At 38.6% G+C, this 24,878-nt stretch overlaps 2 protein-coding genes across 4 annotated transcripts; one reads left to right on the top strand and one right to left on the bottom strand.

The window, feature by feature from the left end:
* Positions 1-1,755: 1,755 nt before the first annotated feature.
* On the bottom strand, positions 1,756-15,243 carry Gpdh1 (Glycerol-3-phosphate dehydrogenase 1). 2 transcript variants are annotated; one of them, XM_022790757.2, is made up of 9 exons: positions 14,979-15,243; positions 5,788-5,953; positions 5,460-5,616; positions 4,862-4,968; positions 4,412-4,506; positions 3,959-4,194; positions 3,559-3,680; positions 3,103-3,233; positions 1,756-2,806 (listed from the first exon to the last, which is right to left on the bottom strand). In XM_022790757.2, exons 1-9 carry the CDS (start codon positions 15,014-15,016, stop codon positions 2,779-2,781), a joined length of 1,080 nt encoding a protein of 359 aa, XP_022646492.1. In that variant the 5' UTR covers positions 15,017-15,243; the 3' UTR covers positions 1,756-2,778. The 2 variants fall into 2 exon arrangements, with proteins under 2 accessions (XP_022646492.1, XP_086835556.1); XM_086979430.1 differs by having other exon boundaries at positions 1,756-3,233; positions 14,979-15,240.
* On the top strand, positions 12,398-24,583 carry APP-BP1 (Nedd8-activating enzyme E1 regulatory subunit APP-BP1). Of its 2 annotated transcripts, none has more exons than XM_022790756.2 (10): positions 12,398-12,539; positions 16,785-16,928; positions 18,636-18,759; positions 19,028-19,235; positions 19,556-19,710; positions 19,936-20,007; positions 20,986-21,135; positions 21,438-21,641; positions 22,080-22,420; positions 22,734-24,583. In XM_022790756.2, the coding sequence occupies exons 1-10, from the start codon at positions 12,511-12,513 to the stop codon at positions 22,891-22,893; spliced, it is 1,587 nt and encodes a 528-aa protein (XP_022646491.1). In that variant the 5' UTR covers positions 12,398-12,510; the 3' UTR covers positions 22,894-24,583. The 2 variants fall into 2 exon arrangements, with proteins under 2 accessions (XP_022646491.1, XP_022646490.1); XM_022790755.2 differs by lacking the exon at positions 12,398-12,539 and adding an exon at positions 15,397-15,975.
* Positions 24,584-24,878: the final 295 nt, after the last annotated feature.

The raw sequence follows: 24,878 nt of genomic DNA, 5'->3' as shown, positions 1-24,878 counted from the left end.
ATCGAGAACGCATGCCACACTGGAGGTGTTGACAATAGATTTGACTCGCCTTGCCCTTTTCACGGTATACTGCACTGTTCACTGCATAGCTAATAGTAAAAAAGGAAATCAGTATTTTCGGCAAACAACATTGTTGTTATGTGATGACTTCAAACAAGAGGATTATCATGATGCCCACTCAGGTGTATTGTAGACACTCTGACAGAAGCGCAGAGATCGTTTGTGCCTTTAAGTACAAGATGACCTCACTCGGAATAATGCAAATCCAATGCAAACTACACGCAATGAGGAATCACAGTACTCAGCGCAACTTACAACCACTTACGTTTAAGAACGGCCAGACCTATGATGAACACGATGGAAACTATCGTATTAGTTCGAGTACGATCCCCGTATTCTACTTGCACTTAATGCCATTTGTATTGGTCTATTTAAACGTGTTTTTCTTTCTAAGTTCTTCCGTTACCAATGTTCTACTGTTTTGTGTCGACCTATATCCGGAAATGTCTTTTTCTTCCATGTTCTAATTTTCGAATGTTACTTACATGCAGTACGATATTACTATATGTAATGCGGTAATAATATATGCATACGATAATATACCGAAAAACATTTGAATGCGCCGACGTCTTCGCGACATTGTACATACTGTACAGCATTTTTTGCATAATAAAAACTTTCGCAGCGCAGCGACCCCCGCTGTGCACAATTATTGATGAATTCAACAATAAACATGACTGATGTTTATTCAAATCGTTAATCCAGAAGCGTATTAATTAACTATGTAAGCCGATTATTTGGTCGATACAAGGTTGAAATCGAACTTTTATTAGCAGAGTAATTTCAAAGGTCCTTCCCTAGCTTAGGACGCGATTCGAATCTATATATAACGCAAATCAGGATATTCTAGAATGTTGTCGTCCACCCAGCGTCACTAGTGCTCGAAATAAGTAATCAGGCGTCGAACTATAGATTTTTTTCCTTACGTACCCAGCCTTTTGCAATGCCTTTACTATGAAATAAGTACAGTCTACTAGATTTTTTTCAAGAGAACGTTCCCTTTATTTACCTTTCTTTATATCTATGATATGAGGGCGCATTGCGTATCCTATCCAGACTAAAATTTTTAGTTAAATCCTTTTTGAATAGTCTTTTATGTGTAGGTAAACCGTCAGGTTATGTTCGTAGCCACCTCGGATTTCTTGACGAATTGCACTTAAACGTTCTCTTTCCCTCTTTTCTTTCTGCATATATCTTCTGCATAGCAGATGACCTCAAAATCCCTTTTTTTTTTTCGAAATATCGTATTTCTGTTTTTCATGTCACCAGAAATCACTCTTACTGCTTACCAAGTAACGCCGTGTTCTGTGTCACCATAAATGTTACCAGTAATAACTCTCAAGCTAAACTTACTAGCCCCCGATCACGGTTTACATAGTTCGATTATATATGATGATGATGATGACGATGACACTACCATCAAATCGTGCCGTAATAACGGCACTGCCATATTAATATTATCAAGTATCCCTTCTTCACATTTGACTGTCGTCTTATGTACGATAAATATACATATTGTAGGAGGTGTAGTTTATATATTAATATGGCAGTGCCGTTGTTACAGTACGATTTGATCGTATTATTATCAGTATCATGATGAATGTTTCATCTTTTACTACTCGTATCATATCACTAGCTAGATCTCACTTTCGTTACATTTTTTAAGTCATGGACAAAATTAGCGATAACACTGTGTTCACCACCCGTTCTTGTAAACTATCATTTATTATTATTTTACAGATCAGACTTCTAACCAAGTAGACTACAATTGTACGCTAGTTTTAAAGTTGAATTGCTCTTTAGTTCTGATAAGGAAACAACTTCTTACAGTGGTTGTTTGAGCGTTCATTATTACGGTAATTTATTTCCACTCACTCGAAACGATTCAGTAAGGCCGTACAAGGCCTTACTGTCTCAAGCAACTGTGTTTGAGCTCTATTGAGTCATAACAATGTTGAAGTTAACAAATAAGAGGCATTTATTTTTTATAGGTGTATGCTGTACTAAGTCATGTAAATTATATACGTATATAAAAGCGTATATATGGCTGTAATCTTCGAGGGTCAAAAACTCGACCACTCAGTTATTTGAAAACTAAAAGATGCTTTTCTCCTGGAGTAAGCTCAGTCAATTTGCATTCTCAAGTTTATAGAAGAGTAATGTATGTATCAGAATTTCGTCTGCTAACGATGCATAGTTAAAAAAATTACTAAACTTCAGAGTCCGCAGGATTCGCTGACAACGGCCTAATATATGTGATCGTCGACAACGAAGGTCTGCTATCTGATGCTTCTATTAACTGTGTATTTGCGAGTTCTATTGTACACACTTTTGTTAGACTTTTAAGTATAATATTAAAGTTGCTCTTTAACTTAGGGACTAACTAGGAAACACCTTATATTCAATATCTGTCTGGCTATAGCCAACTCCGGTGATCTAGTGATCTGTTAAAACAGCCAGCGTGAACTAAAATTCTTGGCTGCATTTTAAAGTATCAACGATAAACAATAGCTATCCCACGCTGTACTTCTTTTGTCTGTTGTTTATTTAATAGTTTAATGAAAACAGCATTAACTTGTCCTTCGAACATGATATATATATATATATAGATATATATATATCATAGCTTGACTTGTTTCCTGGCCGCTTTTCGTACTGCCTTCCAAGTTAGCACCTTACGGCACATTTCGTAATCCATCAACTAACCAGCATTCGTCTTTAGTGTTTGGACTCCCAGAAATTTACGCTACGGGATAAATACAATTATAAGTTAGACAACGCAAGCACTTCCGCAAGCATTATTTGAATATATAAACTATATTCTTTTGTCTACGTAATCGATACAACATTAAATAACGAATCTATCGTGTCAAACAACATCGTGCACAGTAAAATAACGTGGATGCAAAAACAAGATACGAGTCTCAACTATTTTCAGGACTGGGTGCGCTATCTTGAAATATTAATCTCCTGATGATCCTAACATTGGAAATGTGTAGATGTGTAACGTTGACAAAATTCATATTAAAAGGTTTTGTTTACATATGCTCAGGATGGTTACGAATGCAATCGATCATTTCCTTAGGCGTGATTTCTCCCGTACAAATGCGATGAATGGCGACAAACAATGGAAACCGTTCTAGTTGATTTTTGAGCTTGAGCATTTCGTAAACCTGCAATACGGTGAAGATTGTGAAAACGTGTTAGAAGTTTGGAACGTTTAGCAAACAGTGCTATTTGGAAGTCTTAAATGAGGACTTTTTACTATGTTCAAGTATTTGTTTTCTAATTAAAGATTAATGTGGAAAAAAAGGCACTATTTCCCCTTTACTACTTTACGTACTTTAGGCATCAAACGTTATAAGATTTAAAATCCTTTTCAGGACTGAACTTTACCACACAACCACCCATAGTGAGTGTAACTTGGCTTTCTTTTCTATGATTGCAAAATTACTTGAGCCTGTAACCTATACGTATTTCGTTCACGCTCTAGCGTACCTCAGCGGCAGTTTCAGGTCCTTGCAACTTTTGACCCTTAAGCATCTCTTGTTCGAGGCACTCAATCGTCTTTTTGCCTTCAGCGCGAACAAAAGCTTCGGACACCTTTCGGTTGCGGCCGCCTAGACAGTGAAAATACATACAAAATAAAAATAAAGATAGATATGATCAATACGTCCGAAGATCTCTCAAGGAGAAGATTCATTTTCAAATTGATTCAAAATGATTTTCAAGTTTGATGTACTAACATTACGAACCTTATTGAAAAAGGATGTTAAAAGTTACATGGATAGCCTCTGCTACAACTAGTACATTATACATACAAACCTGGTAAAGAGTACTTACATAATCAGAACATGAATACTACCTAGAAGATCATAGTACAATGGCGAAAACATACCGTAACAGGTAGTCACAAGATCGGCGACTCCACAGCTTTCAAAAAATGTATTGAGCTTGGCGCCGGGGTAAAATTGGTTCGTAAAGGTAATCATCTCCTTCAGACCCAGACGAATAACAGCAGCCTTGGTATTGTCGCCATAACCTAAGCCATCGACGAAACCTGCGCCGCAGGCCACAATGTTCTTGACGGAGCCGCACACCTCAATAGTCGAAATGTCGTCGGTAGTCGTAATCCTGCAAAGAATGGAATGAGATCATCAGATCAGGGCAATTCAGGTTAATTGCAAGGTCACAAATTTAGGTTGCCTTCTAGACGAATCGTCCACTTGTAGTAGGAGGAATATGTTGGTAGTATTACGATTACTGAAATAAAAAGCCATTCGCAAGGAAATGTATGGCGTTGTTTGAATATACAACGTCGGGTCATCGTAAGCGACATATGCATATATACCTGAAATAGCTCGTTTGCACAAGCTTCTTGAGAATCTTCGCTGTGTCGGGATTCTTGGCTCCAAGGGTTGCCTCACAGAACTTCTCGGCAGCCACCTAAATCGAATCGAGACGATTTGCTAGAAACATCCATGTACATTTTATATGAATAGTACTAATAATGATGGCAATAATGCTGATACGCCAAACATAATCTGAGCAAAACTAAAAGAGTATATACGCGGAGCATAGCTTCGAAGATCTTTCAAATCCACAGTGAAAATAAAAAAATATTTTTCTAATAAAAACAATTCGATGATACGAAACAAGATGCCCCAGATATTATACTAGCAACAGATCCGTTTGTATGAGCCGAACTAGCCATAGCAACCAATGTAAATATAACATACATAGGCGCTGCAGTACAGAACTCGTTAAACGCATCGAGTACCGTTGTGGTCAGCCGACTTACTTCGTTAGCGAGGTTAGCCCCCATTAAAACGGAACACGGAATTGAGAGAAGCTCACTGATCACGTTCGAGATCAGGGAGATTCCCTTGCCAGGAGTGATGTCGAAGCCTAACAACATTGAAAAGCACAAGTTTTAGGCACAACATAACGAATCGTTTGATAGAGAAAACGAAGAGATTATCGGAATAATAGTATCAATTGTTTTACTTGTCTCTTTATTTATGAACTGTATTGTAGCAGTAAAGACAAACAGGTGGATTTGGCTATGAAATACGGTGGATGTTTGTCTAGAACCCATTAGTTTAGCTAACTTTAATTTTCCTATAGAGATCCTGCAAGATTCCTTAATTAAACGATTTTCCACTCATGAAAAATATCCCTTGCCGATGGCTTTCTAATTGATTGCTAATAATTAAGTTTATTAAGCTAATATAATCACTCAGCAACGAGCAACGCAATTCGTTCAAAAGTATGGCTCATGAAAACTGGTTTATTTTTTCATACTGCCGGCGTACTTCAAGTTAGCCTCTAGTTATTCAAATTAGCCTCCATTATGTTTTTTTAGTTTTTTCATAATAACCGCTATTGTCGTTGTTTACCTTTAATTAGCGAAATTCCCACTGCCGTAGGTTTGATTTTACCGACAAGCGGGCTGCATGTCGGCTTAACGAATTTGTGTGGCAAAACGAAAATGATGATATCGGCGTCTTTGCACGCCTCCACTACGTCAGGGATAGCAATAACGTTATCGGGTAGCTGTAAACGCGTCAAGATATTCAACTGTGTTAATTCATGCTGCTTTTTGTTTTTGCAAACTTAAACACAGTCAATCACTATTCCGGTTCTGAATTATGGTGATGCTTATAACGTTACACAGAAAATAATATACAAAAGAATAATTTCATTAACGGATGGTATTTAACGTACTTTGTAGCCGGGAAGATATTTGACATTCTCATGCTGAGTGTTAATTATTTCAGTGAGCTTCTTTCCATCGATGATCTCCTCGTAAACATAGATTTTAACAGTCTTGTCGAAGACATCCGGCTGTGAAGTGACATTTACACCGACGATTCTGGCTATTACCGAGCCCCTGTTAACCGAAGATAACGATTGGGAAATCACAAATACTATCAATGATCTTGCTGATTGACTGAATGAACACTAGTGCACTGTAGTAGAAGTAAACAACTCACAATACTATTGTGCGTATGAATATAGTCATTGGATGAATAAACGAAGTTCAGGTGTTTACGATGAAATAAAGCATTTTGTATTTAAGGTAGATTTTATTGGACTTCGCCCCATGCCCGTTTCCCGTTTCATTTCGAGGGAGTGTCCCGCGCTGCTGCAAATGGTCTAATCGTTTGAATCGCTCGCAGCTCAACGCTCGCTGAGGCTGTGCTTGCCAAGGAACGGACGAATAGAGGACAAATAACTGATAGTACAGAATAGTTGTATATGTAAAGGATCCAAAAAGATATTTTATTTTTGACCTCGGGGTATTCGGGATAAATTTATATGGGACTGATATTCTTTTTCGTCGGCGGAATCTACACAGATTTCGACAAAAATATTTGCATGTACCAAAAGACCTGTCTCTGATTGGTGTACAGATTCGATAGCGTTTGCTTTCTCACGGCTTCAATTTAGAATCAAACCAAGATCAACTTTTGAGGCTTATCCGGATAGCCCAATCACAAAGGATATTTTCAGCTTCAAAGCAGCCACTAATTTCCGCATAAAATTATGGAATTATGAGAAACGCCTTCTAATACCAAGTCACTTATCAGGTAATTGAAGGGGGTTCAAAATAGAAACATGTTTCTCCTTTGATTTTTGATTATTTGATTAGTTGCGCATATTTCAAGCCAAGAAAAGCTAGTTGACAAAAAAGTGAAGGGATTACGAATTGATATATAAAGAGGCGGCTTTAGATAGTATTGAATCGAAGCTGTATTATGAGGTCGTGTTATGGTGTACCGGATGCTATTTTAATCTTCTCATAGGACACCCGCAATTGCCACAGCGACGTGGGTAGCACATTAAGGAACAAGCCACGATTAAAGCACACTGAAAATATTAGCTGTTGTACCTAATTGCGCAAAAGATAGATTAAACCTGGGAAAATAAAATGGCTTTTCAAAATTAAATCCTTAGCGTAATTTGTTCAAAAGGTCGTCACGTCAGTCCATCAGGCAGGACTTGTCCGCGTATCAGGGAGCATTTGCTTAAACACAGCGGTTCGTAACCTGGCTGTAGATCAGAAATGCTGATGTCACCTTAAACCTTAAGCAAAGCTTCACATCAACGTCTTTTTAGATATCAAAAAATATTGTCCGTATGTGAAGAACATATTGCAATAGTAACAGTCATTTCGCTTTCAACAGGGTGGTCGTGAATCATTAAACCCTGTTTAAGCATTCTGTTTACTCGTCATTTGACGACCGTTTACTATATGTGCTTTTGTAAGACTGCATGCGACCAAACAAGAGACCGTAGCGCCAAGCAAATGATGTTGCATACTGTAAACACAGCAAAGAACAGGGGGCAGTAAAATGACTTCCAGTGTTATAACGTAATGGAATGCATTCAAAATTCACAAAACATATAACTTACGAAACAGCCGAGTTACACCGGAGCCTAGCATGTGGCCAAAAGCCAAATTTGAAACTGGTCAATCAATATATCGTCAAAAAGTCTATTCATTACAACTGAGTTGATTGTATCCAGATTTAATTGCGTTGTTTCAAATAAGCTTGGCAAGCAGGCACCAGCAAATGCTTTTTCCTAGATTGTGTAGATTAAATATATTTCTGCACCTCATCACACCTATCACAGAGTATAAGTTGGACTAATTAAGACTCAAATCAGCGATCCCCACCGTTTTTATTGCACTCAATGGTGGATTAGATATGTGAATTAAAATTAAAATGCGGCCAAATGCAAGAACTGACAAAAATCAGTTTTTGTTTACTGAAATGATTATGCACATTTATTATTCGTGTAAGACAGAGTTAATTCTAACGAGTTATTTTATTGCCTATAAACTCTTCTCTCTCTTTCTGATTTGTCTAGTTCGTTAAATGTTGCGCGAAGAGCCTCTGAGCTCTAACAATGAAGCAATAACCAGGGTGCCTCGAAGAATTTGTCTTAAGCAGTGAGTCCTCTTTAGCAAAACCTTACCTACTAAATGATCACAAGAAACTTGATACGTATAATCCGAACCCAAAAGGTTCAGCTGGAAGGCTTTTTTCAACAGATTAGGTCGACAGTACACTTTCGCTAGCCTTGAGAGAGTATCCAGTCACATGACAACCTTTAGTCAATAGTAAGCTTATCTTGTCACAAGATGGGCGCCTCCTTTTATCAACTACTCTAAATCGCACTTCCACCCCCGTTCGCTTTTTTAAGACTACGCCATTTTTGTGATGCTATCTTGTATGCCGACCAATGACATACTCCTAGGATGCAAATCAACTATATCGCCTAGTTCATATCATTATAATTTCAAAAACTGCAATTGATACGCCCCGCCGCTGTCCAGCACACGGCTTTCATCGAAGTCAATTTGCGTTCATTCCATAATTGCCACTAGTAGTTTGTCAGGGCAAGTTGTTTGCCAATATTATCTACAAATATGTTTACTCCATCTGTTATCAAACTAACAGTAGCTCATTTTTTATTTTTCTCGAGATATAGCAGAAACTATTCCATAGAACTACCGCGTTCTTAGACACCCGTCGCGCGGTTCTGTGCTCTGACAACCATCCGATCATCAGAATTAAACGCGCGTTCTGCATCCCTTTAGTAACGCGTCTCACTGACTTTGCGCTCTAAGGAGAGGACCTCCACTCGAGATATCAGATTCAAAATGGTCTATTGTATTCGGATGTGCAAGCGGGTTCCACAACCATAGGTTTTTGTGCTTCTGCGGTACAAATAAAGCTAGTAGCTATTGAATATGTTTGTTGTTAGCTGCCGTTCTTTCGGCGACTGTGGAAGTTGCTGTGATTGTGGGACGGCGGTGACTGCACGAAGTTGACCGTTTGATCTATAGAGCTCGTTATCGTTGTATAGCGCAGAGTCTTTAGTGTAAGCAAGGACACTATTTTAAATTATTAGAATTATTGTAATGGTTTTTTTGACGATATATTATTTAGTCTGCTTTGTGGCTAAACGAACATAAAAAGATGAACCAATCTTTGAAACCAAAGTATTTGCTTGAGCCTGCTGTTGTTTTTAGGAAAAGCATTCCATAGTCGATGGTTACCGTCCTAAAAACTAAACAGCGCAAAGTATACACTCAGCAGATGCTCAGCAAAATGGCAAACATATTCAACACAAATCAAGTCCAAGGGAACTATTCGATACGAACAGCAATACCAATGTGTGTGTCAATCGACAAAGATTCTGTCATCTGGATCCTAGCACAAACAAACTTTATCCATTGTCAGTGTTGGGCGATAATAATAGGGTCCTTAACACAAGAGCACTAGACAAATCCGTCAAGAAAACAGGAAACAGTTGATAGTTGATACAACACGCTGGTGACCACTTGGCCTATTCGATAAGCGTCTAGTTACACATCTAAGTGCTTTGCCCCAACGATAACTTGAATTAGCTAAGCCTATAAGTGGACGATTGTGCTGGAATAGCAGATGTCTACATAACATCGCTACGACAACAAGAGGCAACAAGCGCAGCGAATTTGGTAGATCAATTTTGGCCGAATAGACTATCATATTATACCTCATATGCACAATCCGACGCATACTACGTCGTATTTATTTTTCCAATGGGTGGTAAAGTTTCGTTTTTGCTACTGTAAATTTTAATATTTGTACCATTATAATTATATACAATACGACCGCATGACATTCGGTACTAGAGTGCGTCCCAAAAACTGTATAGTGTTTGAATTTCAGTTTCAGCTTCTTATATGGTTTAAATTAAAAAAAATCCCCATAAAATACACAACTTTTGCTTATATCGCAGATGTTCAAATTGGTAGCCATTTTGACCATTGGACTGATAATTTATTGATTTAAAAACCAATTGCAGCTCTTAAATCCTCCAGTACCATCGCACTGGAAGACTTTTTTGCGGCGCTAACTTTATTTTTGAGGTCGAATCACTGAAGTTCACTGGTGTTACGTCTAAGAGATGGACACGATATTCTATAGAACGCCTTCGTCCAACCCTTTTGTTTGTTTTTTTTTGGAAGTTTCTCATGCTCCATATCGCGATGAAAGTTCAAGCGATTCGGCCTGCTGGAAATGGAGTTCGCTATCTTCATAAAATCCTCGCAATGCATGGCCATAAATTTACGCAACTGGCATTAATCATTGCCAAAAACAATGGTTCAATCACACTGTGTACATTTTTGGTACATCCTGCAATATATAATAACACAGAGTACTACGTAGCTAAGCTTATCAGCATCTAGCTGGTTATGGTCAATATGTGCTCTTAGGATCACGGCTGTCCCAATGTTTTAAGTCAAAACTTTAAACTACAAAAAGTCTCGATTACTTCTTACACCAAAGACAAAACAACTTATCTAAACATTGGATCTGCGTATTCTGTGTATCAGCATAAAAATATCACCATGTTTCCTTTCTTCTTCTTCGCAAATGACACAAAACAGATACCCTGACAGTCCACTAAAAAAGTAATAAAAAACCTCACTTTTTGTTATTATATGGATTTCGCTATATACTATTTATATGTAATAATTTATACATTTTATAAATCTAAAACAAGATGCCTATACATCGTTAATAGAAATACCTCGATTTCACACATTTCATTCTTTCAATAATTAGCTAATATGTAAAGCACTTGCACATGGAAGTGCCATAAGAAAAACCGCACAATTTGCTACTAATTTATGTAACAAAAAATATGACTGAATAAAGACACGAAATTAAATAAAGCATTTTTTAAACATGAGAAACATCATCAATGATTGTATAAAACACGTAATAGTTAAGATGTAAATATTTATTAGATTTTTAAGGAAACTACGGACTCCAAGGGTCGAATTAGCCGACAGTAGCTAGCCTTAGATCATCGGATCACCCATAAAACTGCTATGACCTCTTAAACTTAGAGCTTAGATGATGATATCATCTTACTATCTTGGGGGTTTTTGTTCAAACCATCAACAACGTTTTTATAGCTTTTGTTTCGGAACAAAGGCTACATTTATTGCTCCCAATAGGCTATCGTATTCTAATTTTACATATACTATACACAAGAACACTTATTCTTACCAATTAATACAACTATGGCATACCATTGGAGTGTGGTTATGTTTCACAAGATTACTATCACTAGATTAGCGAAAAGCGTCCACATTTGTAAGTATGTGAGAGGTACGTGTACCGGCAAGGTGACCTAGTTCACTTAGACAGCAAGGGAATGATGATTCCGCCGAAAAGCAAGCACTGAACACGTTTTTTTTCTTTTAGCATTTTCTACGATTGAATAGCGTAACAAAGGCCATTGTTGTTATCATTCGGAATAATTCAACGGTCATCGAATAGGAGCAATATAATTATTGAAAGGTAGCTTTGAATTATATCGAAACGTATCATAACACATGTAACCTATAATCAAACACAAATCTTCTTGAACCACCAATCAAACATGCGGAACTCACAATAGCAGTGAAGTTCTTGAGTTGAAGACTGGCTAACTTCCGCTAAGCGACTTGGATTGTTAACGACTCGCACGGGCACAACTCATTTTCGTATGAATTCATGCAGTGACAATAAAAGATAAGTGAAGAAATAGAAGAACCGTCTTGAGAGTTATAAGTCATAGTTCATAGTCAAGGTTCTTAGTATTGAATACAGTATAACCACGTCAGGATGTGTGAAGCGAGCACATAAAGTCTACAGCCAGACTATGCTAATATGGCTATATTAAAGGCTTTTTGTGTTACTTATAACTGTGAAGTGAAACACACTTGTTAACGAGAATACAAAGCATATTATATCGAATTAATGTTAACTGAATGAATGTTAGAGTTCTGACATAAGCCTTAACTTGAGCCTCTAAATAAATTGTATTGTTAAAATAAAAAAAAAATTGTTGAATTAACTAAACGCTAACTTGACTTGCATTAGTGGCACTCATTTCAGATGCTCGCTTAAGGTGGGTGTCAAGCTAAGCAAGCTAAAGAAACGGCTGGTTTATTATCTATCACCAGAGCAAAACAAAAATAGCACCTTTATTAGACTTTTCAGAATAAATGCTATTGATAATTCAGAGCTTCCGGTCCAACAACTGGCCATAACTAATACCATAATCCCACCGCCACCGCATTGTCTACAATTCCAATTGAATTGCTCTGCCGATCGATCATATCATGTGTACATCAAATTTATGTTAAATGTTATCTTTATTCATAAACGCCTCTCCGCTGTCGCCTAAACGGATCACCCTTTCCACGGGTTGCATCTCTAGCCAGCAGGTTCTCTCACCCTTGAAAACGACGGTTCGTGTCGCAATCACTGGTAAATCAAGCGAAGCTGTGTGACCGCGCTTTCATCTAGCACAATTACATTTATTGGCCGGAAGAAGCCCAGTTCTATTTAAATGTTTCCAACAACCTAGAGCTATTGTGGGCCACCCAAGACTATGAGCAATCACCAGTTACGATTAAATGTGTGAGTACGGTAACAACAGTAACATAGCAGTGCTGATATATCTCAAACTAAAATAGGTTCTCGGTTTGGTGAGGTCTCAGAGAATCTGCCAAGTAGCTATTATTAATAGGACAGGCCTCGGACCTTGAACTTACGCACAAAAAGGACATTCTCGATTTTGTGAAGCTACAGTGAATACATGCTTACCTGAAACCGAATGGCCATAAAGGTAGTCTAGATTCGACTCTCGGCGTAGATGCTAATATTTCCGGTAACAATTCGGTCAATAAAAACAGCAATACTACATACAGTCATAATTCTTTCGGACGTTCGGTTTCTCCAGATGGCTCTTATAGTAAGTACCTTTTACACTAACAGGCCTTAACATCAAAGAATATCAAATATCAGTAGCAGGGCCGACTGTAAATGGGAACTTGAGGGTCTCGGCCACTGAATGAGCACCTGACTACCTGAATCTCATCACTTTAATCAGCGATGTGTCGATCCATCGGAAGATAGCGGGTGATCTTAGTCGTGCACGACAGGTCGTTCGGTTCACAGAACTACCGAAGGTGAACTGCTGAGGAAACACGTATAACCAACGCCGTACGGCAGTAAGCCTTTTAAAGTAACAAGATGCTCGACTTTATAGTGGCGGTCTTTATTAACGATGCTTTTTTGTTTCAAACAACTTTACCTGCCTTCTCACTACTAACTGTGTAAAGGAAGGTGAAAAAGTTGTAAATATGGGAGTAGGTCTTAACAGCAGTATCAGCCACAGAACCCGGAAGAACTGTTTTATCGTTTCAACGAACAATTGTTTCGAAAGATCCTGGGAAAAACTTAGCAAAGTCGTATAAACTATGAAACTTCGTTGGATTTCGGCGTGTCAGGTCGCATAATTGTGGTACTACAATCAAAAATAAATGGTCGATCTAGGCCATGCTTAATGAATACTGCTCATGCTATTCAGTTCGAAGTTTCAGAATCGGGCAGCTCTGCTACGAATTCATATCGTTATTAAAATAATGCTCTGCATATCTCATAATAAGAGTGCACAATGAATACGGTTCCTTCATCCAAATAACAGTACACCATAGAAAAAAAAATGGTCAGTAAAAGAAGCTAACGGCCCCGCACAAACATGATTAGTTTTATAGCTTTATAGAAGGACAACTACTACTCTTGAAAGCAACAGCAATTGTTTAATCGAAACAAAAGAAAGGCATTAGCAGTCTAGCTCGAAAAACTAGGAATTTAATCCGGTAAACCTTAAAATCATATCGAGTTGATAAGCTAATTAGGTCGCTTACAATCGAAAACTTGACAAACAATTGAGACGGGACATGTCCAACAGGCAACTCGAATGAGGCTATTTTTGAAAACCCCTTACTACAGTCAAGAAACTATTCGCAAGAGGTAAAAATAATTAGTCATTTAGAAAACGAAGCCTGCTTCGTTCTACTTCATAATGTCGTATGATCTGCAATACTATGCAAGCAAGCTACCTTTCGAAAGGATGGAGACTCGTAAAAGCCACCTAATTTGTCAAGGTCTCTTGTATCCCTTCTTTCCTCCTCAAGGTGATACGAGGCACGCACGTCAGACCTATAACTGCTGTATATCCTGCGACACCTGACCACGGTGCTTATTTGTCTTAATTTACCTGCACACGTGATTTCTAAACCAAACGGTTGCCAGCATAAATAAGAACGGCAGGCATTAAATATATAAAAAGCAGTTTTTTTTTGTAATGCAATGAATGCTTAAAATACCACGGACAAAGTAGAAGCATCAAATTAAACATTGTTCAGTCTATAGCTTATCTTAAGGAAATGATGCAGGGTCACAAAATTATTTTTGCGATTCGAAACTAGGCGAGCAATTTGGCTTTTTGAACAGTAGATTATTAAAAGACGATAATTCCATCCTTTATGGACCATCTTTAGGTTCCATTCGCAAGTTATATGTAAGATATGTGAGCAGTGCTTTGACTGTAAAACCATATGGATTGGTTATAAGGGCAATAAATTATTTTGGAAAAATCCCTCATAGAAAAATGGAAATGGTCCCGTCCGATTTTTTACCGGACCAAGGTTGCATGAACAAGCTCAGATGACCTGCTAATAGGACATTTAACGATAAAAGGTCCATCTGTTTAACCTGCTCAGAAGAATTGTAATCACTCTATTCCAACCACACGTCAACGAACGCATTTGAATCTCGCGCACTATCACGGTAACCCCTTTACCATTTTGCTTTAATCCGTCTTAACAAGCAGTTTCTGAAAGGCCGCGCGATCAAACTGGGCACACTCGACGACAAAATTCGGTCTTCGTTTATTTTCTTGACTATCGCCATTTAACACCTATTTGATGTACAACCCTGAAATTGTTAAATTCGAGGAACCACTAAGGGAACTACCTAAGGCTTCACCCCGTATTCAATCAAGGTACTCACCAATTACCGGAACCCACGATGGCTACCTTGTATATCATGACCTTGTATTTGCAGGAAGCCTCTCAAGAGACCAGGTGAGAATAGGGCAACGACAGTTGGGTTAACGCTAACGTTCTCAAACGACACTTCACAGCACAATGACTAGACCCAACGTTCGAACTCAAGGCGCCGACACCAAGAACAATCTGAACCTGTCCTTACTCTCTGGCGGCGCGGTTGCTCACGCTCTCAGCTATTCCTAGACACACCGTTAAAATCGTTCATGTATCGCCCTCATAATATCGACGGCCTCTCATCTTTCAAATAGCATGCGCCTTGATACCGCCGTCGCGAAAAGCGATTCTCTCTTAACTGAGAGAGAATGTTCGCGACACCGTAGACCTACGGTCTTCGAACTGGTAGTGCAGTGACTGAGTGGCCTTTAGCCACTGTGGACAGTCTAGCTGGCTCCAGCTTACGCAATAGAAAATATAGATGAACGTTAACAACTTTTGAAAGGCCTATGGTCAGTGACGGATTTTAAGAGGGGCTCGGGAATTGGAGGCTAACATTTCGGTCGTTTAGAGATTCAAAAGCACAAAAGTTTTGAGTGAGGATAAACTTTTCATGGAGAAGTAGAACGGTGTAAAGGTTCTTGGCGGGCGGAACAAAATTTCAATTCGCTTGTAACGACGACAACAAACGACAGCGCCATCTAACATCTGTTCGGTGGTCAGGAAAAAATTTATACATGTGTGAAAGGCAGGGTGTATAGTGGCTTAATCGTCAAGTTTGTTTAAATTGGATAAAAACTCTGCTTCCTGATACATGTGAAACAGAGCATATGATTGTTCGTCCGAGTGTAGAAGTTATTTTTCCGGCAGTCAATGCTCACTTCGACGATTTGTTTTGATAAGAAAGAAAGGGCAGGTCCGATTCACAAGATGGCGTCCATGGCAAAGTATGAGACCCGTTCGCCGGATAATGAAAAAGCCAAAAAATACGATCGCCAGCTACGGTAGGTGCCGAGTTGATGATGGAGTCGGCATATCCAGCCTGGCTGGTTAATTAGCTTGACAGTAGAAAGCCATCAATATTAATTAGCAAAATTTACTCAAACCGAAACAAATTCAAATCTTACCCGAAAACTCTCCAGTTTGTTTCGATTCCCGGCAAATTTTTTTTATTTTTTAAGTTGATGGAATATATAACCGCGACACGTATTATTTTCGATATTATTAGAAAAATACGCATAATCAGGAATCGAAGCAGTGGATATTCGAACTATGAGCGCGAAACATGTATTGACATTTTATACAATTTTTTTTCGTCGCTTAGGTGCTTTCAACACTGTAATATATTGGTATAGAAAGTCATTCTATAAATCTTTAAAGAGTCGCTGTGTCTATTTGCGCTCACCGCACCGTGCATGCGAAAAACCGTTGTCAACGGAATGTAATCGAATTAAATGCATTTATTGAAAGTAAAACGTATACCTAAGATGCATGATTATTTTGACGATAGAAATTACTCGCATGCTTATTTTGACTATTAAGGTGTTTAAACTTATTTATTAGTTTCATGCGAATATCTCAGTCGGTACGCATAATTGATTTAATTTAACCAAACGATTAAATGAGATGCAAAAAAATTTATTTGAATCTATTTACGTTTTCAAAGTGCTTGTTGTGGATGCAAATAGTTTTCCTATTACATCTGAATTTAGCCTCATTAAAAATCATTTAGAAAAAAAAATTTCATGCTACTAATTTGAGTGTTGCGTAAGAATTAATTTTTACTTGTTTCCGTTTTTTGTCCATATTGCAGGCTGTGGGGCGACCACGGTCAGTTCCTTCTTGAAAATGCTCACGTCTGTCTCATCAATGCGACAGCTGTCGGAACTGAAACATTGAAAGGCTTAGTTCTACCTGGAGTGGGGAATTTCACTATCATAGATGGCCAATCTGTCAGGTAATTGTTTTAAAGAGCGATAAAATCGTACTAAAAATTTACAATATATAGACTCCTAGGCTAAGTGAAAAAAGTGCCTTTTTTTACAAAGAAATCGTCTGGCCTGGTTTGAGGATATGGTATAGGAAAACTAGTCGACGATCGAACTCTATAGTTCATATTCGGGTTAGTAAAAGTTTGACCCATCTTTGCGCGGAAAGCACCGCTTCTACTAACCACTAGATGGTCTGCTACATCTCAGCAATCAATTTTTTGCTTTAACGTCTGCCTGGCTGTCTGTCTGACCTCAGTAGAGTTTTAAACAATTATTTTAGGTCAGTGGAAAAAATGGTGATGGTTTTTGATGCAAGCATTTTGTATGGTGTACCTGGGTCATTTTCATCTAAAAAAAAAGGCTCGAAACGGCCTCTTGTAGTTTAAACGGTGTCACCCTTTTGTCATTTGTGCTGCAATAACAACTGCTATCATCTGGTATTTTGGTACGAATTTTGATACAAAAGAACAATGTTCAGAAAAACGTGGGTGTATATCGTTGTTAATTTATTCACTTTCAAGTAGCACTAAGTGCGAATCAACTAAGCCAATCATCCGCTGATGCATTGATTGTTATTAGGCTGTTACAAACAAATGCGGTGGCCTTTTAAATTGAGTCGGGCTAGTATGATCATTTTCCCAGAAGTATTCTCCCTTAAAGCCAGCGCTGTGACGGTTCCTTGATAGCCAGCTTCCTACCATTCGCGTTTCCATATTTAATTTTTTTATGGCTTTTCGAAGCCGATTGAGAGTGGGATAAGCTTACCCATCATCTTTTTAGGGCAATCCGTAATCACACCAACCAAGATTGTATGAAGAAGTCGGTTGAAGCTGATGTTGGAAACTCAATGTAGCCAGTAACTGAGGCTGCATTCATTGTTCCACTTTCGGCATGTATCTTATAATAGCAGATGATCCAGATATGGATTGCAAACATTCACGTCCAAACCTACTCGAAGCTCCCACCGAATTAGATCTCTCTCTTTCTTTGTCTAGGATGACGCTATTTTCTCGTCTGGTCCCTCTTCGGTTAGCGGTAGAGATCGAATATATATCGAATAGTGCCATGTTTATAGAGACTGTATTCTCCTACAATACACCACACGCATTTACAACTGACCTGCAATCGATTCACGGTTTCCCATTCTTTACTCAGTTTTTCAGCATCTTGAGTACATGGGTTATAACATGTGAAATATGAATTTTGGCCGACAGGGCTGCAAACTATGTTTGCCTTCTGAACGCATTTCTATTGGAATAATCTCAATTGGTTTCCACTCACAGGTGTCTAAATGATTGGAATATTCACCAAACAAATTTACTCTGTTAGAAGCGTGTAGCTCAACGGTTCGGTTTAAAATCCTCTATCTGTTAAACATAGCAAAATATTCTGTTGTCTCACTTCTTCGCTAGCCAAAAATATGCATTTTTTTAGTTCTACAGTAAAAAAGAATATTACCCCGGATCGCGACGATATTTTTCAAAATAGTGCCGCGTCTCGAAAAAACGCTCAAGTATGTTGTTCTAATCTTCAATGAAGTTTGTGTTACAGCCTGCGTCCCGATTTGAACCCCCCAACCAATCTTTGTCTATTCATAACTATTGACTTCAAAATTGTTCACTTTAAAGTCACTTTGAAATTGTTAATATTATTATGATTAACTGGTATTACAGTGGCGAAGATGTGGGCAAAAATTTCTTCCTAACGAAAGACTGTATCGGCTTAAACCGTGGCGAAGCAGCCTGCAAGTTACTTCAAGAACTCAACCCCCACGTGCGAGGTCACGTTATTGATGAGGTTGGTCCGATTTGTCTTTGCGGCGCCTCAAAGGGTTGCACTAGTTAAAGCACGAATTTGAAGAGAATATCATGGAGATGTCTGTTTTATTTATACTTTAATTAATTAACATATCCTATAAAGTTTGACCTCGGTTGTGTCGTATCAGCTTTTTATTTAAGAAATATGTTATACAAAAAAGATAGATTTTTACCTCAAATCGAAGTGTGCGTGATTAACAAAAAAGAAACGTAGGAAAATAAATTCGTATGTTCGCGCTCTTTCTCAGGACTGTGAGAGTCTTTTGTCGACGAACCCCGAGGAGTTTTCCAGATTCACTGTGGTCGTTGCTACTGGTCTCTCTGAATCTACTCTGGTCAAGCTGAGTCGTCGGCTTCACGAAATCGGTGTTCCTCTGCTGGTTTGCCGAGCCTATGGTCAAATTGGCTATTTACGGCTGCAGACCCCGGAACACACCATTGTCGAAGTTCGACCAGGTTAGCAATGCACATAAATATGCCCGATGTTTTTATTTCGACATTTACTGTTTAGGGGGGTAATCCCTTACAGTTAACTGTAAAAATTTAGATGTTATAGAATGTACATACTCTACAATATGCTACCCTAGACCTTTCGTGACGTTATCTGTTAAGTTTACAATTATTTTTCTCTCATTTCTCTCATATTTTCATATACAAATCTCTTTGGCAAAAAGACGTTCACCATCAACTAATCTTTCGCTAAAACACTGTTGCTGCGTCTTGTATTTTTGGCACCCTTTAAACTTTTCTACTGCGAACTTGCTTAATATTTACAGATAATGACTTCGACGACCTTCGGATATCGGCTCCTTTTGCTGGACTTCGAGAGTACGTCGATTCCGTGAAACTCGAACAGCTCGATAAAGCCAAGCACGCTCATATTCCTTATATTGTAATTTTGCTTAAGGCTCTCGATCGTTGGCAAGAAAAAGTAAGGAAGGAGCAACTCTAATAAAAGAACAGGTGTTGAGAATTTATAGAATGAGCTAACAATTAGGAAATGGCAGTTGCATGCAAGCATTTTTATAGAACTATCGGTGTTATGGGACGTCATTAATGAGCTCACAGGTCGCCTCTGACTGTAGAACCCTCTAGTACCATGTAAACGCTTAAAACTAAACGAAAAACAGAAATAGATGACTGTCGGTTTTTTCAGAATGGAACTGACCAACTACCTTCGGCTAGAGATAAAGAGTTCAAAGAAATCGTCAATTCAATGAGGTTTAAGGTGAGTAATTTTAAAAACAAAGAAGATACTGGCTGGCATATCTGTTTACTCTTTTTTACGTTGATTGTTCTAAGTTGGATTTTTCAACCGTTCAACTGTTTGCGAACCATATTACGGACCGCTATATAGTGATATTATCACTTGAGATTCTGTACTACTGTATATATATATATTCAGGCTAAGATGGCATCTGCTCGTAGCTAGATGACGTATGGTACGTGCATTCGCTGCTATTTGTGGCACTAAAAAAAACCATGTCTTTTTAGAACAACTTCACAAGCTCCTCTCGGTTGAAATGGTAGGATCGATTTCGGAATATGGACAAAGAATAGCTGTTACCAAACGTCTTCGAATAAACAATAACGGCAAGACATGACAGCAAATCTGCTGGAAGAACCGCTTAAGTAAATGAGAAAAGCTCAAAAGTGAATTTTCACTGGTCTTCGTATTTGAATTTTACTAACAGCAAAATTTCACGTGGTGTTGGATACCTCGACTTTTTTTTGGTCCAGTAGCAGGCTGTTCCTTACAATTGCTACTAAAGATATGCGTCGTGAATACTTTTTTAGTTTTTGGAAAGGCTATAATTCTTTTTTAATGAAGATTACCCGCGACAGATATACTCTTAGGTTTCATAAAAATCACATCTAAAAAACATATATTTTTAATTAATGAACAACAATTTTGCGATTTTGCAAACAACTGGGCGATGGAGACCCAGACAAACCGAATATTATGTCCAGGTATACATTTGTCGTTTAATTGACGTGAGAAATAACGGCAACTTTGTACATAGTAGCCAATCTTAAATGCTTATATTTACATTTGACTAAATCGTATAATTTCACTACCCTGGTTCCGGCTGAACTGCATAATTTCACCTATGCCTTGTTTATTAATATTACTACTATTATTGTCAAAGTTTACCTTGTATCCTCTAACAGACCGAATGATGTCGCGCAAATGTTTTATCCTTAGCCAAAGCCCGATGACGACATACCTCATGTCGAACCTCTAAATTTCGATCAGGCCTTAAAGTCACTGGGACGAGCATTGCGTCCCCTTCAAGTTCCCGTAGAAATAAAGACCTTGTTTAAGGATCCTGCGTGTGAAAACCTGACTCCAGAGGTATGTCTAGACATGTTAAAAAAAAGCTATGCATACTTCCAGATAGGCCCAGACCTATTTTAACGAAGTAAAAGTACCAGGAAAATGTGTTAATTTATGCTGCAACTCTCAGAGCCATTGTTGTGATACGAGCTTCCAGTTAATAATAAACAGATGTGTGTAGTTGTCGTACATCGTAAATGTATAGATATATCTTGTTGTGGGACTGCAATATTATTATTGAAAACTATATTTTGTGAACGAACACCAACATCGCGATACTGGTCATTTATTGTTCGGGTACATTCTGTTTACCCTTACAGAGCTCACCATTTTGGATCATGGTGCACGCCTTGCGAGAGTTTGTCAGTTCACATGGCTATTTGCCGCTTCGAGGTGCAATACCAGATATGGTATCAGATACTGACAGTTACGTTGAACTGGCTAACATTTACAAACGTGAGGCGGATGCGCACGTCGAGGAAGTTTGGAAAATGGTGGGAGACCTGATAACGGAATTAGGGAAGGTTCGTTCACTCTTTCTTTCTGCAACAGCAATTGCAGAATAATCTTTCAATTCAAAGCAAGTTCCACAATTAAGCCTTAATACATATACGGATGACCTGGAAGAAATAGTCATGGGTGCTCCAGTTGTGTGTATATGCATATATGCTATACCTATTAAATTTTAATTATTACCCAGGTCCTCATTGTTTTAGAAGTCTGCATTCGTAAATTGTAACGTGTTTGACACCGACGTAATTTAGCATTAGGCAACTAACGAAACTAAGTTAAGTCTTTATCATGGCAACATGGTCATCCTAAATATCGTTTACCCCATCTTAATTATTCCACTTGCTCTTTTCACTATACATATGTAGTGTAGTGTTTATAAAAATACACCTATATTGTAAGCTCTCTCTGCTGTTTTTCCTCTAACGTGTTGACCTATGGCGACGTTTCAGCCACAAAATACAATATGTGAGCAAGACGTCCGGCTTCTATGTAAGAATGCTCATACTTTGGCAGTTATCCGGACGCGGCCAATTTTTGAGGAACTAGAAACGCCCAACGCGCAGTACGTCTCACAGAAGTTGCAGGATACCAGCTTAGTGGAAGAGCCTGATATCATCTACTATATCTTATTGCGAGCTGTTGACAGATTTTATGAGGAATTCCGACGTTATCCTGGTTTCTTCCGAGATGAGCTGGAAACAGACATTCATAAGCTGAAGGCAATCTTCAGTCGACTCGTGCAGGAGTGGGGTGTCGGCCCCCTCAGCAAGGATGATCTTATACATGAAATGTAAGTAGAAAATTATTAAATCGATGTAAGCCTATGTATACAATTAGTGCTGACATGATATAAATGCAAAATTTGATTGTTAGAATGTTTGTCGATGAAACATAGTTTCTAAATCGACAACTTTCTTCCAGTAGAACAAATTGGTTTCGCATCATTTTCAAGTGCAAAATTATCACTCAGGTATTGATTTGTGCGCATCTAGGTCTAATCAGTTCTATTCTTACGGCGGAAACGTTTTTTAGGCCAACTGCCGGCGTCTTTTTTGATTGAATGAAACTGCATTTGCGGTATACATATTACACTACTATTTCAGGTGTCGTTTCGGGGCGTCTGAACTTCATACTATCGCCTCCGTTATGGGTGGTTGCGCAGCTCAGGAGGTCATTAAAATTATTACGCATCAATATGTGCCGATTAACAACACGTACGTCTTCAACGGAATAACTTGCACGTCGGAAACCTATGAGCTTTAAGCTAGGTCAGACTGCAATCATTCGCATTCTTTTTTTATGACAAGATCTGACCTGGACATGCACGCCCATTTATACAAAAATGGGTGTGCTATATATATATATATATAGCGCAGATTTTATGGTGGTCAGGGTGGGTCAAGCTAAGCATGCAGTAGAAATTTTTCATCAAAAATCATTTCATATTTGGGAAGCAGGACTTCGCGAGCGAAAAAGAAAGAACAAAACGAATAGATATAATAGATTAGCTCCTATCAACTTATTACAAAGAAAACAGTAATGAACGTCTCTTGCGCGTTTGCATCGCTTAACATGTTTATTTGGTTGGCTTAACTTTGCTCCAGAACATCATCTATCAATTAGTTTGCAGAAAGAAAGCATTTACAAGTTTAGCCTGGTTTTTCATGCTAGCTACATCCCAAGTTACTAAGATAAAGGTAAGTTAAATAAATAAAGATAAAAGCAAGGGGCTTTTATATATATATCGTATAAATGGAGTATTCTCGAAAGTTACACCTATGTAAATGTCGTTAAGTTTCTTAACGTTTTCTTGCATGCGACACGTACGTGGTAATTTTCATTAGTTGACCATGATGGCAGTAACAAATTGTAAAGGTGTTTAAAACAGGCAAATTACGAAGATACCAACGTTCTTGGGTGTTCTTTACAGCTGCCAGAAATGCGTTTCATATACCTGTCAAAAAGCGCACTGTCTGTACGAATGCAAACAGAACTAACGCATGCTAAGGGCCTGTTTGAGTAATCAATGTGTATATATATCTTGTTCAACAAATCAAGAACGCTGTAGATGTAACGATAACACTGTAATAAAAATAAAAAAATAAACTTTTGTCATTTTTTTATATAACGTGTCCCAACGTGCACCTTTATCTCCGCCAATTCTCTATCTCTGCTGTGCTGCCAATTCGTCTGGTTGAACGATGCTTCGAAAACATCTTTCGCACCAATGCAAACTAATATCTTATATTTTACGTGGCAGTACATTCGCATTTGGGCGATACTTGCATGTCATATTATACCCCGATAATTGGCGATGGCGCAGCCTGAATTGAAAATGAAAAATTAGTATTGTGAATTACAGTTCTGTACAGTTAGAAGTCACCGTCTAATTATTGTCAGTTTTAAAGTAAGGAAAAAAGGAGAAGCGCTCAAAGCTCATTTATACTAACTCAGATAAAAGTTATCATCAATAAGAGGTTGGCGGCATGTCAACGCGTTTATCAAAAGCGGCCGCTGTGAACAATGTTGTAAAATCGTTCGTTTGGAAAACAAATATAAAATTGGAGGGCGCGCACTTCGCAGCGACCCTCCTAGCTGTGACCCACAGCCTTTTCATTTTGTAGATAACACCCCTCGGACGGGGGGATAGAGAGCTCGAACCATTTCGGTTGCCCTCTGTAGAGGTTCATCGGCCGTCTCATGTATCCTTTTCCTTAAGGTCATTCCCTGAACAATAATCGCCCAGAGGCCCGGGTTTCTGGGTGTATAGACAGTACTCAGGTAGTCACCGACATCGAGATCACTCTTGCGGGGGGGGGAACAGACGGGCTCTCGACATTTTTAGGAGCCAGCGTGGTCCAGGCAGAACTGCGAGCTCTCTCCTTACACTTAAGGAGTTTCTAATGGCGCCGCAGGCTAGGCCCACACAACCGGCAGCGTGACAGGCCTGATACCTGTGTCCCCGAAGGGACAGTATTGGAGGGAAGGTCGCCATGTTATATAGGCTAGTCAGCTGGGCCGAGCACGGGGTATTGGCGCGAACGAAAAGAAATAGCAAGTTATTTTATGGTTTAGACATTTCGATACAGGTGTTGACTACAGAAGGCATGTGCCCTCGGTGCCAAGTGGTTTTATAATGTGAGCGTAAACAGCGGACTTTAGAAATCTTAATCGCATATCATTTTTCGGCAAAAATTTTCTGTTGTGGGCGGGGCACAGAAAGCTTCTATGATCGGCGTATGCGCTCA

Source organism: Varroa destructor, unplaced genomic scaffold, assembly GCF_002443255.2.
Source record: "Varroa destructor unplaced genomic scaffold, Vdes_3.0 BEIS01000002.1, whole genome shotgun sequence".
NCBI classification, from domain to species: Eukaryota; Metazoa; Arthropoda; class Arachnida; order Mesostigmata; family Varroidae; genus Varroa; species Varroa destructor.
Note: the sequence above shows the minus strand (reverse complement) of the source record. Positions and strands in the feature narration are given on the sequence as shown.

Coding starts and splice junctions, on each gene's coding strand:
- APP-BP1 (XM_022790755.2), top strand. CDS start 15,845: ATGCTCACTTCGACGATTTGTTTTGATAAGAAAGAAAGGGCAGGTCCG. Junction 19,236..19,555: donor CATTGTCGAAGTTCGACCAG/GTTAGCAATGCA, acceptor TAATATTTACAG/ATAATGACTTCGACGACCTT. Junction 21,642..22,079: donor TGATAACGGAATTAGGGAAG/GTTCGTTCACTC, acceptor GCGACGTTTCAG/CCACAAAATACAATATGTGA.
- Gpdh1 (XM_022790757.2), bottom strand. CDS start 15,016: ATGATATACAAGGTAGCCATCGTGGGTTCCGGTAATTG. Junction 5,617..5,787: donor AATATCTTCCCGGCTACAAA/GTACGTTAAATA, acceptor ACGCGTTTACAG/CTACCCGATAACGTTATTGC. Junction 4,507..4,861: donor GGGCTAACCTCGCTAACGAA/GTAAGTCGGCTG, acceptor GATTCGATTTAG/GTGGCTGCCGAGAAGTTCTG.